A 17,119-nucleotide genomic window follows, 5' to 3' on the forward strand; every position below is an offset into this window, starting at 1 on the left:
GCTTAGTTTTTCAGATCTTTGCTGCGGAGGGACGGCGTGGTGCTTCTGCCTAGAGCGCCATTTTGCCAGAACTTCTAAAGATATATAATTTTGAGTACATTTCAAGCTAGGGCAGAAAACATACATTCCATGATTTCTTAGCAGTTTAGCAACTGATTATGTTAAATGGTGTCATCTTTAGATTCTCTCCATAATCTGGCCTGTTACTGTTCTGTTCTAAAACCCATTGCTGTCCAGTCAGTTCTGACTCATAGCGACCCTATAGGACAGAGTAGAACTGCCCCAAAGGGTTTCCGAGGAGCAGCTGGTTTATTCTTCTGTTCTAGGTTTTAGTTCTTTAAGAGTAGTCTAAAGCCCTCTTATTATTTCTTCAATCTCTTGACTTCAGTGCCTACTCAGCAGTGTTTTGTTTTGTTATTTACCTTTCCTGTTCCTCTGAATTCTGTGTAATGGAAGATAATGTTATTGAGGTCTGCATCCTTTCTGTCAGCTATTAACATTAGCCTACCTGTGTGCTCCAAGCAGCTCCCATATAGCTGCCACCTTTTGAGCACTTGCCATGTACCTGATACCTGTAAACACTTAATGAGTACTTACCAACATTAGATTTAATCTCTCAACAACCCTGAAAGGAAGATTTTTTTTATAACTTTATTGAGTTATAATTTACAGATAATAAGATACATCCATTTTAATTTGATGAATTTTAGTAAATTTATAGATTTTCAGCCATCATCAAGAACACTTCCTTCATCCCAAAAAGTTCCATTATGCCTATTTGTACTCAACCCCTACTCCCAACCTCAGACCCAGGCTACCACTTGATCAGTGTTCTGTATATAATTTTGCCTTTCCTAAAGAAATTTCGTATAAATTCAGATCTCATATAAATTTCCTTAGAAATTGTTTAGAATGGAATCATGCAATAAGAAGTCTTTTGTGTCTAGCTTATTTTACTTCTGAGAGGTAGATTTGATTATTTCCATTTTACAGGTGATAGACTGAGGCAGATTGAAGTTAAAACAGTTTCCATAGCTAGTAAGTAGGAGGGCTAGATCTGTCTGACTCCAAATCCCACGTCGCAAGCACTATTAACTCCTTATTTGTATCAGGCATGGCTCTAACAGCCTGTTTTGTTAATCTCAGGAATTTTTCTAGATTTAATTATCCTTCCACTCCTCTTTTAGGTTTGTGCTACTCTCTTGCATTTGTCCTTGATTATAGACCTTTTTTTTTTAAAAAAAATCTTTGTTAATTAACAAATTAAGTTTGTAAAGGACTATTCTTGTTTATACCTCCACACCTCCAATTCTCCACAGCAATCTCTTTATACAGCATGGGTTTAGCATATGAACATGTAGTTTCATGTACTGCCCCCAATCAAAAAAGAGGGAGAGGAAAGACAATTTAAACAGTGTTGTAAAATTGTGTGTATGTGTTTGCTGAGTGCTCTTCTTTACAGTAGAGTGCTTACTTATAATATAAGGAAAGACTTTAAAATGAGCTCTTCAGAAAACTCATGCAACTACATTGAGCTATTTAGAAATTTACTAATTTTATTGTTAGCTTTTATTTTTAAGACCATTTCTTTCAAACTTGCTGTTCTTTACTATCATGCTTATGTTCCTCAGAATTTTTGAAGCTTGCTCTTTTAAAGTCTCTGGTACATAACAGCTATTACTAACCGTGCCCCTTTCTTAAACTCTTGTGAACTCTAAGGTGCCTTGTTTAGTTCTATATCTTCAACTGGTTCTTTGCTCAGAAGTGATCCCAGCATGCCAGTTACCCTTACTTCTTTATGTTTCCTCAGAAAAAGAAATTAATATCAGATCCCCGTTTTAGCTGAAGATATTCCAGCAGATGTCTACAGGGTTAAAGGACCCAATCCTAGATTCTTGGATGAAGGCATTAACAACAATCTAACAATGATATCTAACAATTACTGAGTGCTTACTATATCCCAGGCACTTTACATGTTTTAACTAATTTCTTTTCACCACAACCCATAATGGGTGGACACTATTAATATGCCCCCATTTTTGAAATTGAGACACAGAAAGGTTCCACAGCTAGTAAATGGCAGAACTAGGATCAAACTTGAGTGGTTTGGTTCCAGAGCCCAAGTTCTTACCCACTGTGCTGTGTTCTCTTAGCAACAGAGCAGTCTAAGGTGCCCACCTAACTTCATTTGGGCAAATGTCTATATTCCTGAGTTGTCAAATGTTAGGATTTCAGAATAGAGTCTATGAAACCTGAGCCAAGGTTTAATTATTCAATGCTCTTAGAATTGGCTGCTCTTCCTTAATGGATGTAAGCTGACTGCTGATTAATAAAACCAGCAGATTATGTAAACACAGTTATTGTGAAGCTCATTTTTCTTGGGCTAGTGTGTTTCCAGTTAGTGGAGCTAATACTATCTTTCCAAAACTATTGAGCCTTTTTGTCCTCAGGGCTTTTCTTGCCAGGGTGACCTTTAAAAACTAAATAGCAACTGTCATGTACTTTCAGAAGTAGCATTTATTCCACTCACTGAAAAGATCCAAGATTTATGCTGAGTAGTTCACAGATGGATTGGCAGATACCGTATATACACGAGTCACCCTGGATCAGAAGTAACTGCAGCGGCCAGAATTACATGCATTGGTAGTCCATTGGACCATGAAGCTATGGGAAGATGAAGGAGAAGAAAGTAACCTGAACCTTTTATCTCTCATATGACTCTTAAACACAGTGATGACCTGCAGGTTTTGAGCATTGCAAACCTGGACTTGCTTGTTCACATCTGACCTCTTCTGTTTTGCTTCTAGCTGAATATCAAGAAATACCTCCTGGTATCTGCACCTCTGTGGATAAAACATGTCTCTGAGGAACAGCTCCTGGCTTTTGTTGAAAACTTAATGGTGGCAGTTTTTCAAGCTGCTCCCCGCATTTCAAGTACTGAGTTATGTCAGAATTCCTTACAGGGTCTAAGCCAGGCCATGAAACTGCCCAGCCCTGCCCACCACCTCTGGAGTCTGCTCTGTGATGCTGTTGGGAAAATTTTTGACCTTCTGCCAAATAAGATTCGGGTAAAGAACAAAAATATTTACATTCCTGACAATTTATGTTTGGGATTTTTTAAAGCTTTTTTGGCAAAGCGGGAGGTGTATGTTTTAAAAATGTGGGTGGGAAGGCCAGCAAGAAATGACCACATTCTTCACTAGGAGTGCATTTGCTTCCAAGATCTAAATTGAGGTTGAATATGTAGAACCAAAATTTGGAGCAAGCTCAGAAGCAGGTTAACCAGTGCTGCACCAGGAAATTTGCTGTCAGGCCTTTTCACCAAATGCCTGTAGAAAATGAGCAGTTTGAGAAACCCTTCCACTTTACACCTGGAGAATCCTGGGCATATAGTCCAATATACTGTATATAACAAGTGATTTAATACTAGCCCTTTCCCTTCCCCAACAGACCTCCAAATCATAGTTTTACAAAGAGATTACAAATCTATTTGGAATGACAGAATTCTGATAAGCAGGGAAAAAAATCACAGCCAAGCAAATACATAAAGTAACAGGAAAGATGTTTTTAAAATCATAAAATTGACCGTATGTTCTGGTTTGGTTAAAATAGAAATCTCATCAGCTGGGGGTCATGGGAATAAACAAATCTAATAATGTGACAGAACATAGAGAATTGACATGTTATCTTACAATATATTTTGACATACTCGGGATTTTCCTTTACCAGAGAAATGATATAGAGCTGTATATCAGTGTAGCAAAATGCCTCTTGGAAATGACAGATGACAACATCAATCGAGTTGCCCAGATTACTAAGGTAATATCATACCTTTTTTTTTTTTTTTCCATTGCTGAGGTAAAAATTACAATTGAAGAGATGATTACAGTACCATTTTGGGTGAAGCTAGTTTTACTTCATATTTGTTACTCATTAATTTCAGGAGCCTACCTTTCTGTTTGGCTGTGGGGTCTAGTGTCTGGCATAGTAGCTTGGTTCGTAATTAATAAATGTGGTATGGATGGAAAGATGGATGAATAACTTTTTAACTCAATTTTCTCCCATTTTGTCAAGAACATTTTAGTGTCACCTGTGGCAAAAGAAAATGGAGTCCCTGGGTAGTGCAAATGGTTAACACTCTCAGCTGCTAACCAGAGGGTTGGAAGTTCTAGTCCACCCTAAGGCATCTCAGAAGAAAGGCTTGGCAATCTACTTCCAAAAATATCAGCCCTTGAAAACCCTATGGAGTACAGTTCTTAACACAGATGGGGTCACCATGAGTTAGTGCTAACTTGATGGCAACTGGTTTTTATGGGCAAAATTAAGTACAAGAGAACCTCTTCAATACAAAATCCATGAAAATGGGAATATCCTGATCAAAGTACTTTCTGGTGCATGGAAAGCATAAATAGTCTGTTCTCACACCTCATACTTATCCTTTTGGAATGAAACAGGTGGTTGATTGAAAAATAAGCACTATTAGCCCCGACACAGGGTAATTAACATATACTCCCCATGGCCAGTCAAACAATGAATGAGCAAAAAGTGCCAGATTTAGCAAATAAAACACAGATGCCCTGTTAAATTTGAATGGTAGGTAAACAATAATTTTTTTGTGTAAGAACGTATCCCTGGACATACTTATTCAAATGGAAACCCTGTATAACAGGTGGTACCACAGGTCTAGAGACCTGTGAGCCCTCATATGGCTGGTGGACATCTCATCACTTTTTTGTCTTTATGGCAAGTGTGCCTATTCAGTTGAAATCCTTGAATTTCTGTATCATATAGCAATGGTTCTCAAAATATGGTCCCTAGACCAGCAGCATCAGCATCACCTGGAAACTGATTAGAAATGAGAATTCTCAAGCCCCACTCCAAACCTATGAAATCAGAAACTCTGGAGGTGAGGCCCAGAAATCTGTTTAACAATCCCTCCAGGTGATTCTGATGCATACTGAGGTTTTTAAACAACTGTTACAGAGTATTTGGGACATCAGCATTTTGAAGATCAGTTTGTTTCAGGCAAGGAGCAGCAGTTTAACAAAATGTTACAAGAATGGACTCTGGAGCCTCACTGCCTGAGCTTTGAAATCCAGCTGTCTAATTTACTAGCAAAGGAGCCCTGGTGGTACAACAGTTAAGTGTTCGGCTACTAACCAAAAGATTGGCGATTCAAACCCACCCAGGGGCTCCATGGGAGAAAGACCTGGTGATCTGCTTCCACAAAAGATTATAGAATTGACTCAGTGGCACCCAACAACAACAGCTTACTAGCAATGTGACCTTGATTAAGTTTCATAATCTCTCTCTGCCTCAGTTTCCTTATCTGTAAAAGGGAGATAGTAATAGCATGTACCGCTTAAGTCCATGATCAGTAGTTGGAGCAGTGCCTGGTACAAGGCGGGTACTCAGTAATTATTATTTATTATCATAATTATATTATATTTATGTAATACATGGCATAATATTATTATATTCATGTAGTATGTTGTTGTTAATTGCCATCAAGTCAATTCCATGATATAGTTGAAAGTAATGCATATAATTTATTTCTTGGTATCTAGAGCTAAAGGTTGTTATGTTACTCACTTGGGTTCCAAAAGTACCATTTAGAACATCTGATGGCCCCAAGTGAGTTAGTGGGCTCTGCCAAGGTCAGAGTTACCTATTCTTTTCTGGAGGTAAGAATAAGGTAGTGGTGAAGACTTTAGACTCCCTAGGTTCCAATCCTTGCTTTGCCACCTGTAGCTATGTGACTCTAAGTTCCTTAACCTCTGTGCTTCAGCTTCCTCATCAGTAAATTAAGGATGAGAGTAGTAAGCCACTGCATAGAGTTAGTGTGAGAATTAAATGGTTATTACAGTGGTTCTCAAGCTTTATGGTTTTAGGACAACTTTAGTGTCTTAAAAAAGAACTCCTATTTATATGGGTCATATATGTCAATATTTACCACACTAGAAATTAAAACCAAGAAAATTTTAAAATATGTATATATTTGTTCTAAAATAATAAGAATAAACCCATTACATGTTAACATAAAAAAGAAAAAAAATTAAAAACCCCCAAAAAGTGAGTTAAATGGCATTGTTTTACATCTTTGCGAATCTCTTTAATGTCTGGCTTAATAGAAGACAGGTGGGTTGTCGCAGCTACTGCTTCATTCAATCTGTTCTAATGTTTTTGGTGAAATACGTGAAGAAAATCTAGGCTCACACAGATATGTAGATGGAAAGGGGAGAAGTGTGTTAATAGTCTTTTCATATCATTGAGGTTATCCTTCTTTGATATTGACTAAAACTCAACAAGTGGTACCTTCTTAGAGTTTCATTTCACTGTGGAATCTGAAACCATATCAATGATTTTCACATACGCTGTTACATTAGTGTCTATTGGTTTAGCTTATTCTTCAGCTTCTTTGGAGCCCTGGTGGCATAGTGGTTAAGAGCTTGGCTGCTAACCAAAAAGGTCAGCAGTTCAAATCCACTCGGCTGCTAACCAAAAGGTCAGCAGTTTGAATCCACCAGCCACTCCTTGGAAACCCTGTCGGGCAGTTCTACCCTGTCCTATAGGGTCTCAATGAGTCAGAATTGACTCAATAGCAATGGACAATGGGTATGGCTTTTTCACCCATGCATGATTTTCTAACATCATACATTGGTTCTTTGGAAAATATTGGATCATTGAGTTTTAAAGATCTTCTACGTGTTGGTGCATTTCATTATACAATAATAAAACATCATGTTTGTTAACATCACTGGCAAGATTATCAGAAATGTCTTTATGTATTAGAAGCTACCAAGCTCGTGGTAAACCAAAAAACTCAAATCCACTGCCATCGAGTCAATTCTGATTCATAGTGACCCTATAGGACAGGGTAGAACTACCCCATAAGGTTTTCAAGGCTGTAATCTTTACAGAAGCAGATTGCCACATCTTCCTCCCATAGGGCAGTTGGTGGGTTCGAACTACCGACCTTTTGATTAGCAGCTGAGCACTTAACCACTGCACCACCAGGGCTCCTTAGCTCACAGCAGCAGATGAAAATTTTCCAAAAATCTCATTTTTCACTTGGAAGCTCAGACTTTATCATTGGCAACAAATACTGTCAGATATTTTCCTTGAAGTGACAGCCTCCCTTTCCTTCAATTTTAAGAAAATAATCTGTCAAACACCCAGTTTGAATAACCGGAGTTTATTGGTCATTCTTTCAAGTAAATGGTGTTCCATGAGAAGAGTGGCTAGTTCCTCTCACAACTCAATCTTACAAGTGTTTTTCCTTGAGACAACCATTGTCCTTGGGCATGCAGCAGATGACCCTTACATGTGCTTCCCATTTCGTCACACAGAATATTCAAAAGATGTATACTCATGGGTAGAGGTTTAATAAAATTAATGATCTTATTGCTTCAACAGAACATTTTAAATGAAATTTTTGTTTGTCTGTTTGTGTTTACTGCAAGTGGCGGTGAAGAACACAATAAATACTGGTACAATTTGGTGCCACCATCTTGATTCATGCTAAAGTGCCAGCATTTTTTCCCACCTTTGTTTTTGTACCGTGAGTGTGGATGTGAATACAGTGGAAAAGGCCAAAAATGTTTTAGTAGTACTATAAAAATAATTTTGACCTCACAGATTCTCTAGAAGGAGTTTGGGGGTCCCCCAGAGGACAGTGTACTGTACTTTGAGAACTGCTGTGAAGTACTTAGAATGGTGCCTGGCACATGATAAGTACTGTATCTGTTAGTTATTATTATTATTTATGCATACTTACTAAAAAAGTAATCAAAGAGCTCTGGTGGCACAGTGGTTAAGAGATTGGCTGCTAACCAAAAGGTGGGCAGTTTGAACCCACCAGTTGCTCTGCAGGAGAAAGATACGGCAGTCTGCTTCAGCAGAGTTATAGCCTTGGAAGCTCTATGGGGCAGTTCTACTCTGTCCTATACGGTTGCTATGAGTTGGAATCAATTCAATGGCAATGGATTTGGGTTACTAAAAATCATCACCAACTAACACCTGAACACATTTATGTTTGTTGTAAAAAAAGAGGAAGTGACATTACAACCCTCTTTGTGTATGGAGTTTTTAATATAGCACATAGACACAGAGGACACATGCTGCAGGAAATGAACATTTTTAGTGTTTAGAGTAGTAATCAACTTCAGACTCACTCTGTTTTTGTGCACCGAGGGTTCTGTAGCCACTTTAGACCATTTAATAGTAACTGAACAATTTGCCTTTTTTGCAGAGCAACATAGAAAAGGCTGCCTTTGTCAAACTGTACTTAATCTCTCAAGGACGATTCCCCTTGATGCACTTGTCTGATGTGCTCAGTGTCGCTGTGCAGCACCAGGAGAGGGAGACACTGGCCTGGATGATACTGCACAGCTTATACCAGGCGCGGATCGTGAGCCATGCCAACACAGGTGACGCCAGCCTGCGCAAGCATCAGCCACAGAAATGTCTGCTGCCACCTGTCCCTTTTAAGTTGTAGTTTTCTCAACTTCAAAACTAGCTTCTTGGAAAACTCCTGTTTAGCACTGCGGTGACACAGGTTAGGCTTTCTTACCCTAGATAAGGAGTGCCTTGAGTGGAAATGAGCAGTTATAGCTCACAACATCCACGTCTTGGAGATGGAAATAAATTCTTTTGAGGGTTTTTACATTGCATTTGGCCCTCCAGACCCTCACACACAAGTTTACCAGGTTGCTTTTGCCTGTTTAACTTCAGTTTCCCAAACAGACAAGACGTAGATTGATTTTACCTGATGTTTTTAGGAAAATGTTTTTTGGGTGGTCATTTAACAAACAAAAAACAGCAACAACAAAATTAAATAGTTGTTCTATACAAGGATTTCTCAGGGGTGAGAAGAATAAATCTGGCCACCCTATGTACATCTGCAAGCTAGAAGCTCCAAGCTTGAAGCCTGGCTAATGAATTCCATGGTGCAATGTTTAGAGCATTTTAGACATTGCACTTGGATAATTCCCTAAAAAGGAGGCTCCCCTGCTTCTCCTCCCATCTCTTTGGTCATATGCTTACAACTTCTCAAGTCTACATTCAGGTTCTGAATGGCACCCAGCTCAAGGGGATCAGCTGTGGCTGAGAAACCCTTGTGACCCTAGACAAGCTACTTCTGTTTTTGTGGCCCATTTCCCCTATCTCTTGTATCTTCAAAGTTTTGAAGGAAGAACATGATTGTAATACTGTTTTCAAGACTATATAAGAAATTGTGATTCATTCTGCCCTTTGGCAATTGAGACAGTTATTTCTGCACGAATGCCTGTCCGCTGAAAAATGAACCTGTGATGTGAAACTGGATTCTTACTCTAAAACAAAAGTATATTTATCAGAAAAAAAATCTAGTAGGTGTTCCCAATTAAGCTTGAAGACACATGCAATACACTGAAATAAATTTGATATTGCTCTTAGTTCTACCTAGCTGACCCTCAAATGTAGTTACTATTCTTTTTCTTATTCACTACATTTTTTTAATTTTATTGTTGTACTTTAAATGAAAGTTTATAATTAAAGTTAGTCTCTCATACAAAAATTTATACATACATTTTATGTGACGCTTATTGCTCTCCCTATACTGTGACAGCACACTCCTCCTTTCCACCCCTGATTTCCCATGTCTATTCAACCAGCTCCTAACTCTCTCTGCCTTCTCATCTCACCTCCGGACAGAAGCTGCCCATTTAGTCTCATGTAACTACTTGAGCTAAGAAGCACACTCTTCATGAGTATCATTTTATGTCCCATAGTCAAGTCTAATCTTTGTCTGAAGAGTTGGCCTTGGGAATGGTTTTAGTTCTGGGTTGACAGAGAGTCCAGGGGCCATGTTTTCCAGGGTTCCTCCAGTCTCTGTCAGATCATTAAGTCTGGTCTTTTTACTAGAATTTGAGTTCTGCACCCCACTTTTCTCCTGCTCCATTGGGGATTCTTGTGTTCCCTGTCAGGGCAGCCTTTGGTGGTAGCTGGGCACCATCTCGTTCTGTCTCAGGCTGATACAGTGTCTGGTTTTATTCACTACATTTTTAAAAACCTTCCCAAGTAGTCTTTACTGTGCTGGGTATCCGCATTTTTAAAAAACAAAAAAGGAAAAATCAATACTTATGCTGATATTTGTTCTCCAGTTACCCTATAAAGGCTGGTTTTTATTTTTCTTTTTATGTCTTTGAATATGTTTTGTCCGTGATTTTGGCATAAATTCGGAATGCTTAAGCAAAAGAGGACTATAAAAACAACTAATTGCCCAAGATTCAACATTACTGGCTAGTCAGCATTTCATATTTCTCCTAGCATGTTTAATGTTGAGAGAGAAACTCCCCAAAAATGCATTTTATCACTAGTGGCTTGATAGGTTTGAAGACTAGATTAGCTTTTGAAACTAAAGACAAAATACCTTCACCTGATATTAATAGGTGAACTCTCATATGTAATTGCAAGTCTCATGTCCTACAGGAGGGTATGGAGCTGTTGCAGGGAATCCTTACCAGGTGTTCTGCTTCAGTTATCTTGGTTATTACTGATCCATTTTACATTTCAAATTGAATTGTACAAGTGAAGAATACTGAAATGACAAATCTTTTGTTATACCTATATCTATGTTACCACAATTAAAAATAAATAAATAAATTTTTGCCTAAGCAGCTAGGTATGATCATCCCTGATTACTGAAAACTTCAAGTACTGACAGAAAAAAAGGAGGACCATGATTGTGGTAAGAAAATGTCCTTTTCATTTCAGGCGTGTTGAAGCGAATGGAGTGGCTCTTGGAAATGATGGGTTATATTAGAAGTGTTGCTTACCAGTCAACATCTGTTCAGAATGTGGCTCTTGATAAGGTAAAATCTATCAGAGAATTTGTAGCTTCCTTAAAATGTAGAATGTCTACTTATGCTCTGAAAAGAGGACTATGTTTTTGCTTGTAGCTTTACTTTCCCCTCTTCCTTTCATTTTTGAGAAATAATAGTGACAACTCTATGGGTCCACAAGGAAACGGGTGTTCTTACCGTGCCCTTGGAGACACCCAAGGCTGTCCTTTGAAAGATATTTTGACAGGCAGAACACAAAGGACACTAGCTGGAGAGGGAACCCAGGGTGCTGTGTACTTGGACTTGATCCCACAAAAGACCTGGCAGTACAGAGACTCTGGCCTCTGTACTGGCCCAGAGCCCAGCTTCAATCTCCTGGTTAGAAGAGTTTCCTAAAGTGTATGCAAAGAGCCTGTATGTGTGCCCCTGCTTGCATGCATGTATACACATATTGGAGTTCAGTTTTTATCATACTCGAAAAAGTACCTATGATTCAAAAAAGGTTAAGAACCACTATTATTGGGTGAGATAAAAAAGAAAAAGATCAGTAAAAAATAAAATGAAGACTGCTCTGCCCCACTTATCCTCATTTACTTGACTGAGCTGGCCTCTGTGCACTTTTTTGTAGTCGATTTTTTTTTCTACAGACATGTTTCATGGGTGTCCTATATACTGTGCGAGTAAAATTTGCATCACTTGGAATGTTGTTTGAAATTCTGCCCACCTTCCCTGAAGACTTGTGTGTCATGTTGGAAATTTTAATTAGTGAAATTAGGAATATTATGAGATTGAGGGGTGGTTTTTAATTTTTTTAAAGAGCATATTTTGTCCTTTTTTTTTCCCTTCTAATCTCTTGTTTGTATCAACTTCTTCTGTTTTCCTAAAAAATGTATCTTCAAAATCTTAGAGACTACAGGCAGAAAGAAGTATAATTTAAACCTCAGTAATCCAACAACAGACCCCTGGTGGTGCAGTGGTTATATACTCAACTGTTAACCAGAAGATCAGCAGTTTGAACCCAACAGCTGCTCAGTGGGAGAAAGACCTGGCAATCTGATCCCATAAAGATTACATTCTTAAAACTCAACAAAGACACAGAAGATCTAAATACCACATTCAGCCAACTTGACCTCATAGACATATACAGAATACTTCACCCAACAACAGCAAAGAAAACATTCTTCTCCAGTGTTCATGGATCATTCTCCAGAATAGACCACATTTTAGACCACAAAGCAAGCCACAAAAAATTCAAAAACATTGAAATAATATAACGTATTCTCTTTGATCACACTATAAAAGTTGAAATCAGTAACCATAAGAGCAAGGGAGAAAAATCTAATATATGGAAACTAAATAACACCCTGCATTAAAACTACTGGATAATAGAAGAAATAAGGATGGGATTAAAAAATTCCTGGAAATGAAGTGAGAGTGAAAACACAACACACCAAAACCTTTGGGACACAGCAAAAGCAATGCTCAGAGGTCAATTTTTAGCAATAAATGCACACATCAAAAAAGAAGAAAGGGCAAAAATCAAAACATTAACCCTACAACTTGAACAATTAGAAAGAGGGCAGCAAAAGAAGCCCACAGTCGCCAGAAAAAATGAGATAATGAAAATTAGAGCAGAAATTAATGAAACAGAGAACAGAAAAACAATAGAAAGAGTCAACAAGATGAAAAGCTGGTTCTTCAAAAGGATCAATAAAATTAAAGCACTGGCCAAATTGACAAAAGAAAACCAGAAGATAATGCAGATGACCCAAATAAGAAATGAAATGGGTGACATTACAACAGAACCAACTGAAATAAAAAGGATCATAATAGAATACTACAAAAAAAGTTGTACTTCAACAAATTTGGAAAACTTAGAGGAAATGGACAAATTTCTCGAAACACACTACCTACCTAAACTAACACAAATTGAGATAGAAAATTTGAACAGATCCATAACATAAGAAATTGAAGTGGTCATTAAAGAAACTCCCAACAAAAAAAGCCCTGGCCCAGATGGCTTCACTGGAGAATTCTACCAAACATTCAGAGAAGAGTTGACACCAATTCTACTCTGTCTATTCCAGAACATAGAAAGGAAGGAATACTCTTGAATACATTCTATGAAGCCACATAACCCTGATACCAAAGCTAGGCAAAGACATCACTAAAAAAACTACAGACAAATATCCGTTATGGATTTAGACGTAAAAATTCTCAACAAAATCCTAGCTAATAGAATTCAACAGCATATCAAAAAATAATACATCATGACCAAGTGAGACTCATACCAGGCATGCAAAGATGGTTCAACATTAGAACATCAATCAGTGTAATCTACCACATAAATAAAACAAAGGAAAAGAATCACATGAACATCTCAATCAATACAATTAATAAAGCTGAAAACTCCTGATAAAAACTCTCAGCAAAATAGGAATAGAAGAGAAGTTCTTCAACATAATAAAGGGAATTTATATAAAACCAACAGCCAACCTTATCCTCAACTGAGAGAGTCTGAAAGCATTCCACTTGAGAACGGGAACCAGACAAGGATGCCCTTTATTACCACTCTTATTCAACATCGTATTGGAAGTCCTAGTGAGAGCAATAAGGCAAGAAAAGGAAATAAAGGGCATCCAGATTGGTGAGTAAGAAGTAAAACTATCCCTGTTCACAGATGATATGATCCTATACATAGAAAATCCTGAAGATTCCACAAGAAAGCTACTGGAACTAATAAAAGTATTCAGAAAGTGGCAGAGAGAAGATCAACATACAAAAATCTGTTGGATTCCTCTACATCAACAAAGAGAACTTCGAAAAGGAAATCAGGAAAACAATACCATTTACAATAGCCCAGAAAAAGATAAAATACTTAGGAATAAATCTAACCAGGGATGTAAAAGACTTGTACAAAGAAAACTACAAAACACTACTTCAAGAAACCAAAAGAAACCTATGTAAATGGAAAAACATACCATGCTCTTGGTTAGGAAGACTTAACATTGTGAAAATGTCAGTACTACCCAAAGCAATATATAGATATAATGCAATCCCAATCCAAATCCCAATAGCATTCTTCAATGAGATGGAAAAACTAATCACTAGCTTTATATGGAAGGGAAAGAGGCCCCAAATACATAAAGCATTATTAAAGAAGAACCTTTGTTGTTGTAGGAGGCCTTTCACCACCTCATCTCAGAACCTGCTATACAACCACCCATGGTAGTCAAAGCAGTCTGGTTTTGACTACTACAACAACAACACACAGACTAATAGAACAGAATTGAGAACTCAAATGTAAATCCATCCACCTGTGGACAGCTGATCTTTGACAAAGGATCGAAGTCTATTAAATGCGAAAGAGAGACAGTCTCTTCAACAAATAGTGCTGGAAAAACTGGCTATCTATCTTTAGAAAAATGAAACAGGACCCATACTTCACATCATACACAAAAAATAACTTAAAATGGATCAAAGACCTAAATATAAAACTATAAAGATCATGGAGGAAAAAATAGGAACAATGCTAAGGGCCCTAATATGTGGCATAAATAGAACACAAAGCATAACTAAAAATGCACACACAGCAGAAGATGAACTAAATAAATGAGACCTCCTAAAAATTAAACATTCATGCTCAACAAAAGACTTCTGCAAAAGAGTCAAGAGAACCTACAGACTGGGAAAAAAGATTTTCACAAGACATATCCGAAAAGGGACTAATCTCTAAAATTTATACAAAACCTCAATACTACAACAACAACAAAAAGACAAACAACCCAATTAAAAAATGTGCAAAGGATATGAACAGACCCTTCACCGAAGAAGACATTCAGCCTGCTAACAAACACAAAGAGGTGTTCATGGTCATTAGCAATTGTTGTTGTTGTTGTTGTTAGGTGCTATCGAGTTGGCTCCCAACTCATAGGGACCTTATGTACAACAGAATGAAACACTGCCTGGTCCTGCACCATCCTCACAATCGTTATGCTTGAGCCCAGTGTTGCAGCCACTGTGTCAATCCATCTCATTGAGGATCTTCCTCTTTTTTGCTGAACCTCTACTTTACCAAGCATGATGTCCTCCTCCAGGGACTGATCCCTCCTGATAACATGTTCAAAGTATGTGAGACGTAGTCAGGCCATCCTTGCTTCTAAGGAGCATTCTGGTTGTACTTCTTCCAAGACACATTTGTTCATTCTTTTAGCAGTCCATGGTATATTCAGTACTCTTTGCCAGCACCACAATTCAAAGGCATCAATTCTTCTTAGGTCTTCCTTATTCATAGTCCAGTTTTCACATGCATATGAGGTGATTGAAAGCACCATGACTTTGGTCAGGTGCATCCTACTCTTCAAGGCAACATCTTTGCTTTTCAACACTTTAAAGAGGTCTTTTGCAGCAGATTTGCCCAATGCAATACATCTTTTGGTTTCTTGACTGCTGCTTCCATAAGTGTTGACTGTGGATCCAAGTAAAATGAAATCCTTGACAACTTCAGTCTTTTCATGATGTTGCCTATTGGTCCAGTTGTGAGAATTTTTGTTTTCTTTATGTTGAGGTATAATCCATACTGAAGGCTGTAGTCTTTGATCTTCATCAGTAAGTGCTTTAAGTCCTCTTCACTTTCAGCAAGCAAGGTCATCAGCATAATGCAGGTTGTTAATGAGTCTTACTCCAATCTTGATGCCCCGTTCTTCTTCATAGAGTCCAGCTTCTCGGATTATTTGCTCAGCATACAGATTGAATAGGTTTGGTGAAAGGATACAACCCTGACACACACCTTTCCTGCTTTGAATCACACAGTATCCCCTTTTCTGTTCGAATGACTGCCTCTTGATCAATGTACAGGTTCCTCATGAGCACAATTAAGTGTTCTGGAATTCCCATTCTTCGCAATGTTATCCATAATTTGTTATGATCCACACAGTCAAATGCCTTTGCATAGTCAATAAAATACAGGTAAACATCTTTCTGGTATTCTCTGCTTTCAGCCAGGATCCATCTGACATCAGCAATGATATCCCTCGTTCCATGTCCTCTTCTGAATCCAGCTTGAATTTCTGGCAGTTCCCTGTCAATATATTGCTGCAGCCACTTTTGAATGATCTTCAGCAAAATTTTACTTGTGTGTGATATTAATGATATTGTTTGATAATTTCCACATTTGGTTGGATCACCTTTCTTGGAAATAGGCATAAATATGGATCTCTTCTAGTCGGTTGGCCAGGTAACTGTCTTCCAAATTTCTTGGCATAGATGAGTGAGCACTTCCAGCGCTGCATCCATTTGTTGGAGTATCTCAATTGATATTCCGTCAATTCCTGGAGCCTTGTTTTTCACCAGTGCTTTCAGTGCAGCTTGGACTTCTTCCTTCAGTACCATCGGTTCCTGATCACATGCTACCTCCTGAAATTGTTGAACGTCAACCAGTTCTTTTTGGTATAGTGACCTTGTGTGTTCCTTCCATCTTCTTTTGATGCTTCCTGCATCATTTAATATTTCCCTGTAGAATCCTTCACTAATGCAAATCAAGGCTTGAATATTTTTTTCGGTTCTTTCAGCTTGGGAAATGCCGAGTGTGTTCTTCCCTTTTGGTTTTCTATCTCCAGGTCTTTGCACATACCATTGTAATACTTTACTTTGTCTTTTCCAGCTGCCCTTTGAAATCTCCTGTTCAACTCTTTTACTTCATCATTTCTCAGCGTTCAAGAGCAAGTTTCAGAGTCTCGTCTGACATCTATTTTGTTTGTTTCTTTCTTTCCTGTCTTTTTAATGACCTCTTGCTTTCTTCATGTATGATGTCCTTGATGTCATTCCACAACTCGTGTGGTCTTCGGTCATTAGTTTTCAATGCGTCAAATCTATTCTTGAGGTCTGTTCTGAAGTACAACGCTGTCAGCGATAGGATAATATCCATATACCTACAAGGAAGACCAGCTAATACGACTGTTATTCAAATTTACACACCAACCACTAAGGCCAAAGATGAAGAAATTGAAGATTTTTACCAACTTCTGCAGTCTGAAATTGATCAAACGTGCAATCGGGATGCATTGATAATCACTGGTGATTGAAATGTGAAAGTTGGAAACAAAGAAGAAGGATTGGTAGCTGGAAAATATTGCCTTGGTGATAGAAACAATGCCAGAGATTGCATGATAGAATTTTGCAAAAACAATGACTTCTTCATTGCAAATACCTTTTTTCACCAACATAAACAGTGACTGTAAATGTGGACCTCGCCAGATGGAATACACAGGAATCAAATTGACTACATCTGTAGAAAG

At 38.0% G+C, this 17,119-nt stretch overlaps 1 protein-coding gene across 1 annotated transcript in view; it reads left to right on the forward strand.

Moving 5' to 3' along the window:
- The window catches only part of FOCAD (focadhesin), a 303,131-nt gene that overhangs the window by 280,755 nt on the left and 5,257 nt on the right, over window positions 1-17,119 (forward strand). Inside the window, exons 36-39 of the mRNA XM_012554721.2 lie at window positions 2,808-3,068; window positions 3,730-3,819; window positions 8,252-8,429; window positions 10,756-10,853. Coding sequence (XP_012410175.2) covers window positions 2,808-3,068; window positions 3,730-3,819; window positions 8,252-8,429; window positions 10,756-10,853 — 627 coding nt within the window. The remainder of the gene's footprint in view (window positions 1-2,807; window positions 3,069-3,729; window positions 3,820-8,251; window positions 8,430-10,755; window positions 10,854-17,119) is intronic.

Source organism: Trichechus manatus, unplaced genomic scaffold (genome assembly GCF_000243295.1).
Source record: "Trichechus manatus latirostris isolate Lorelei unplaced genomic scaffold, TriManLat1.0 scaffold00025, whole genome shotgun sequence".
NCBI classification, from domain to species: Eukaryota; Metazoa; Chordata; class Mammalia; order Sirenia; family Trichechidae; genus Trichechus; species Trichechus manatus.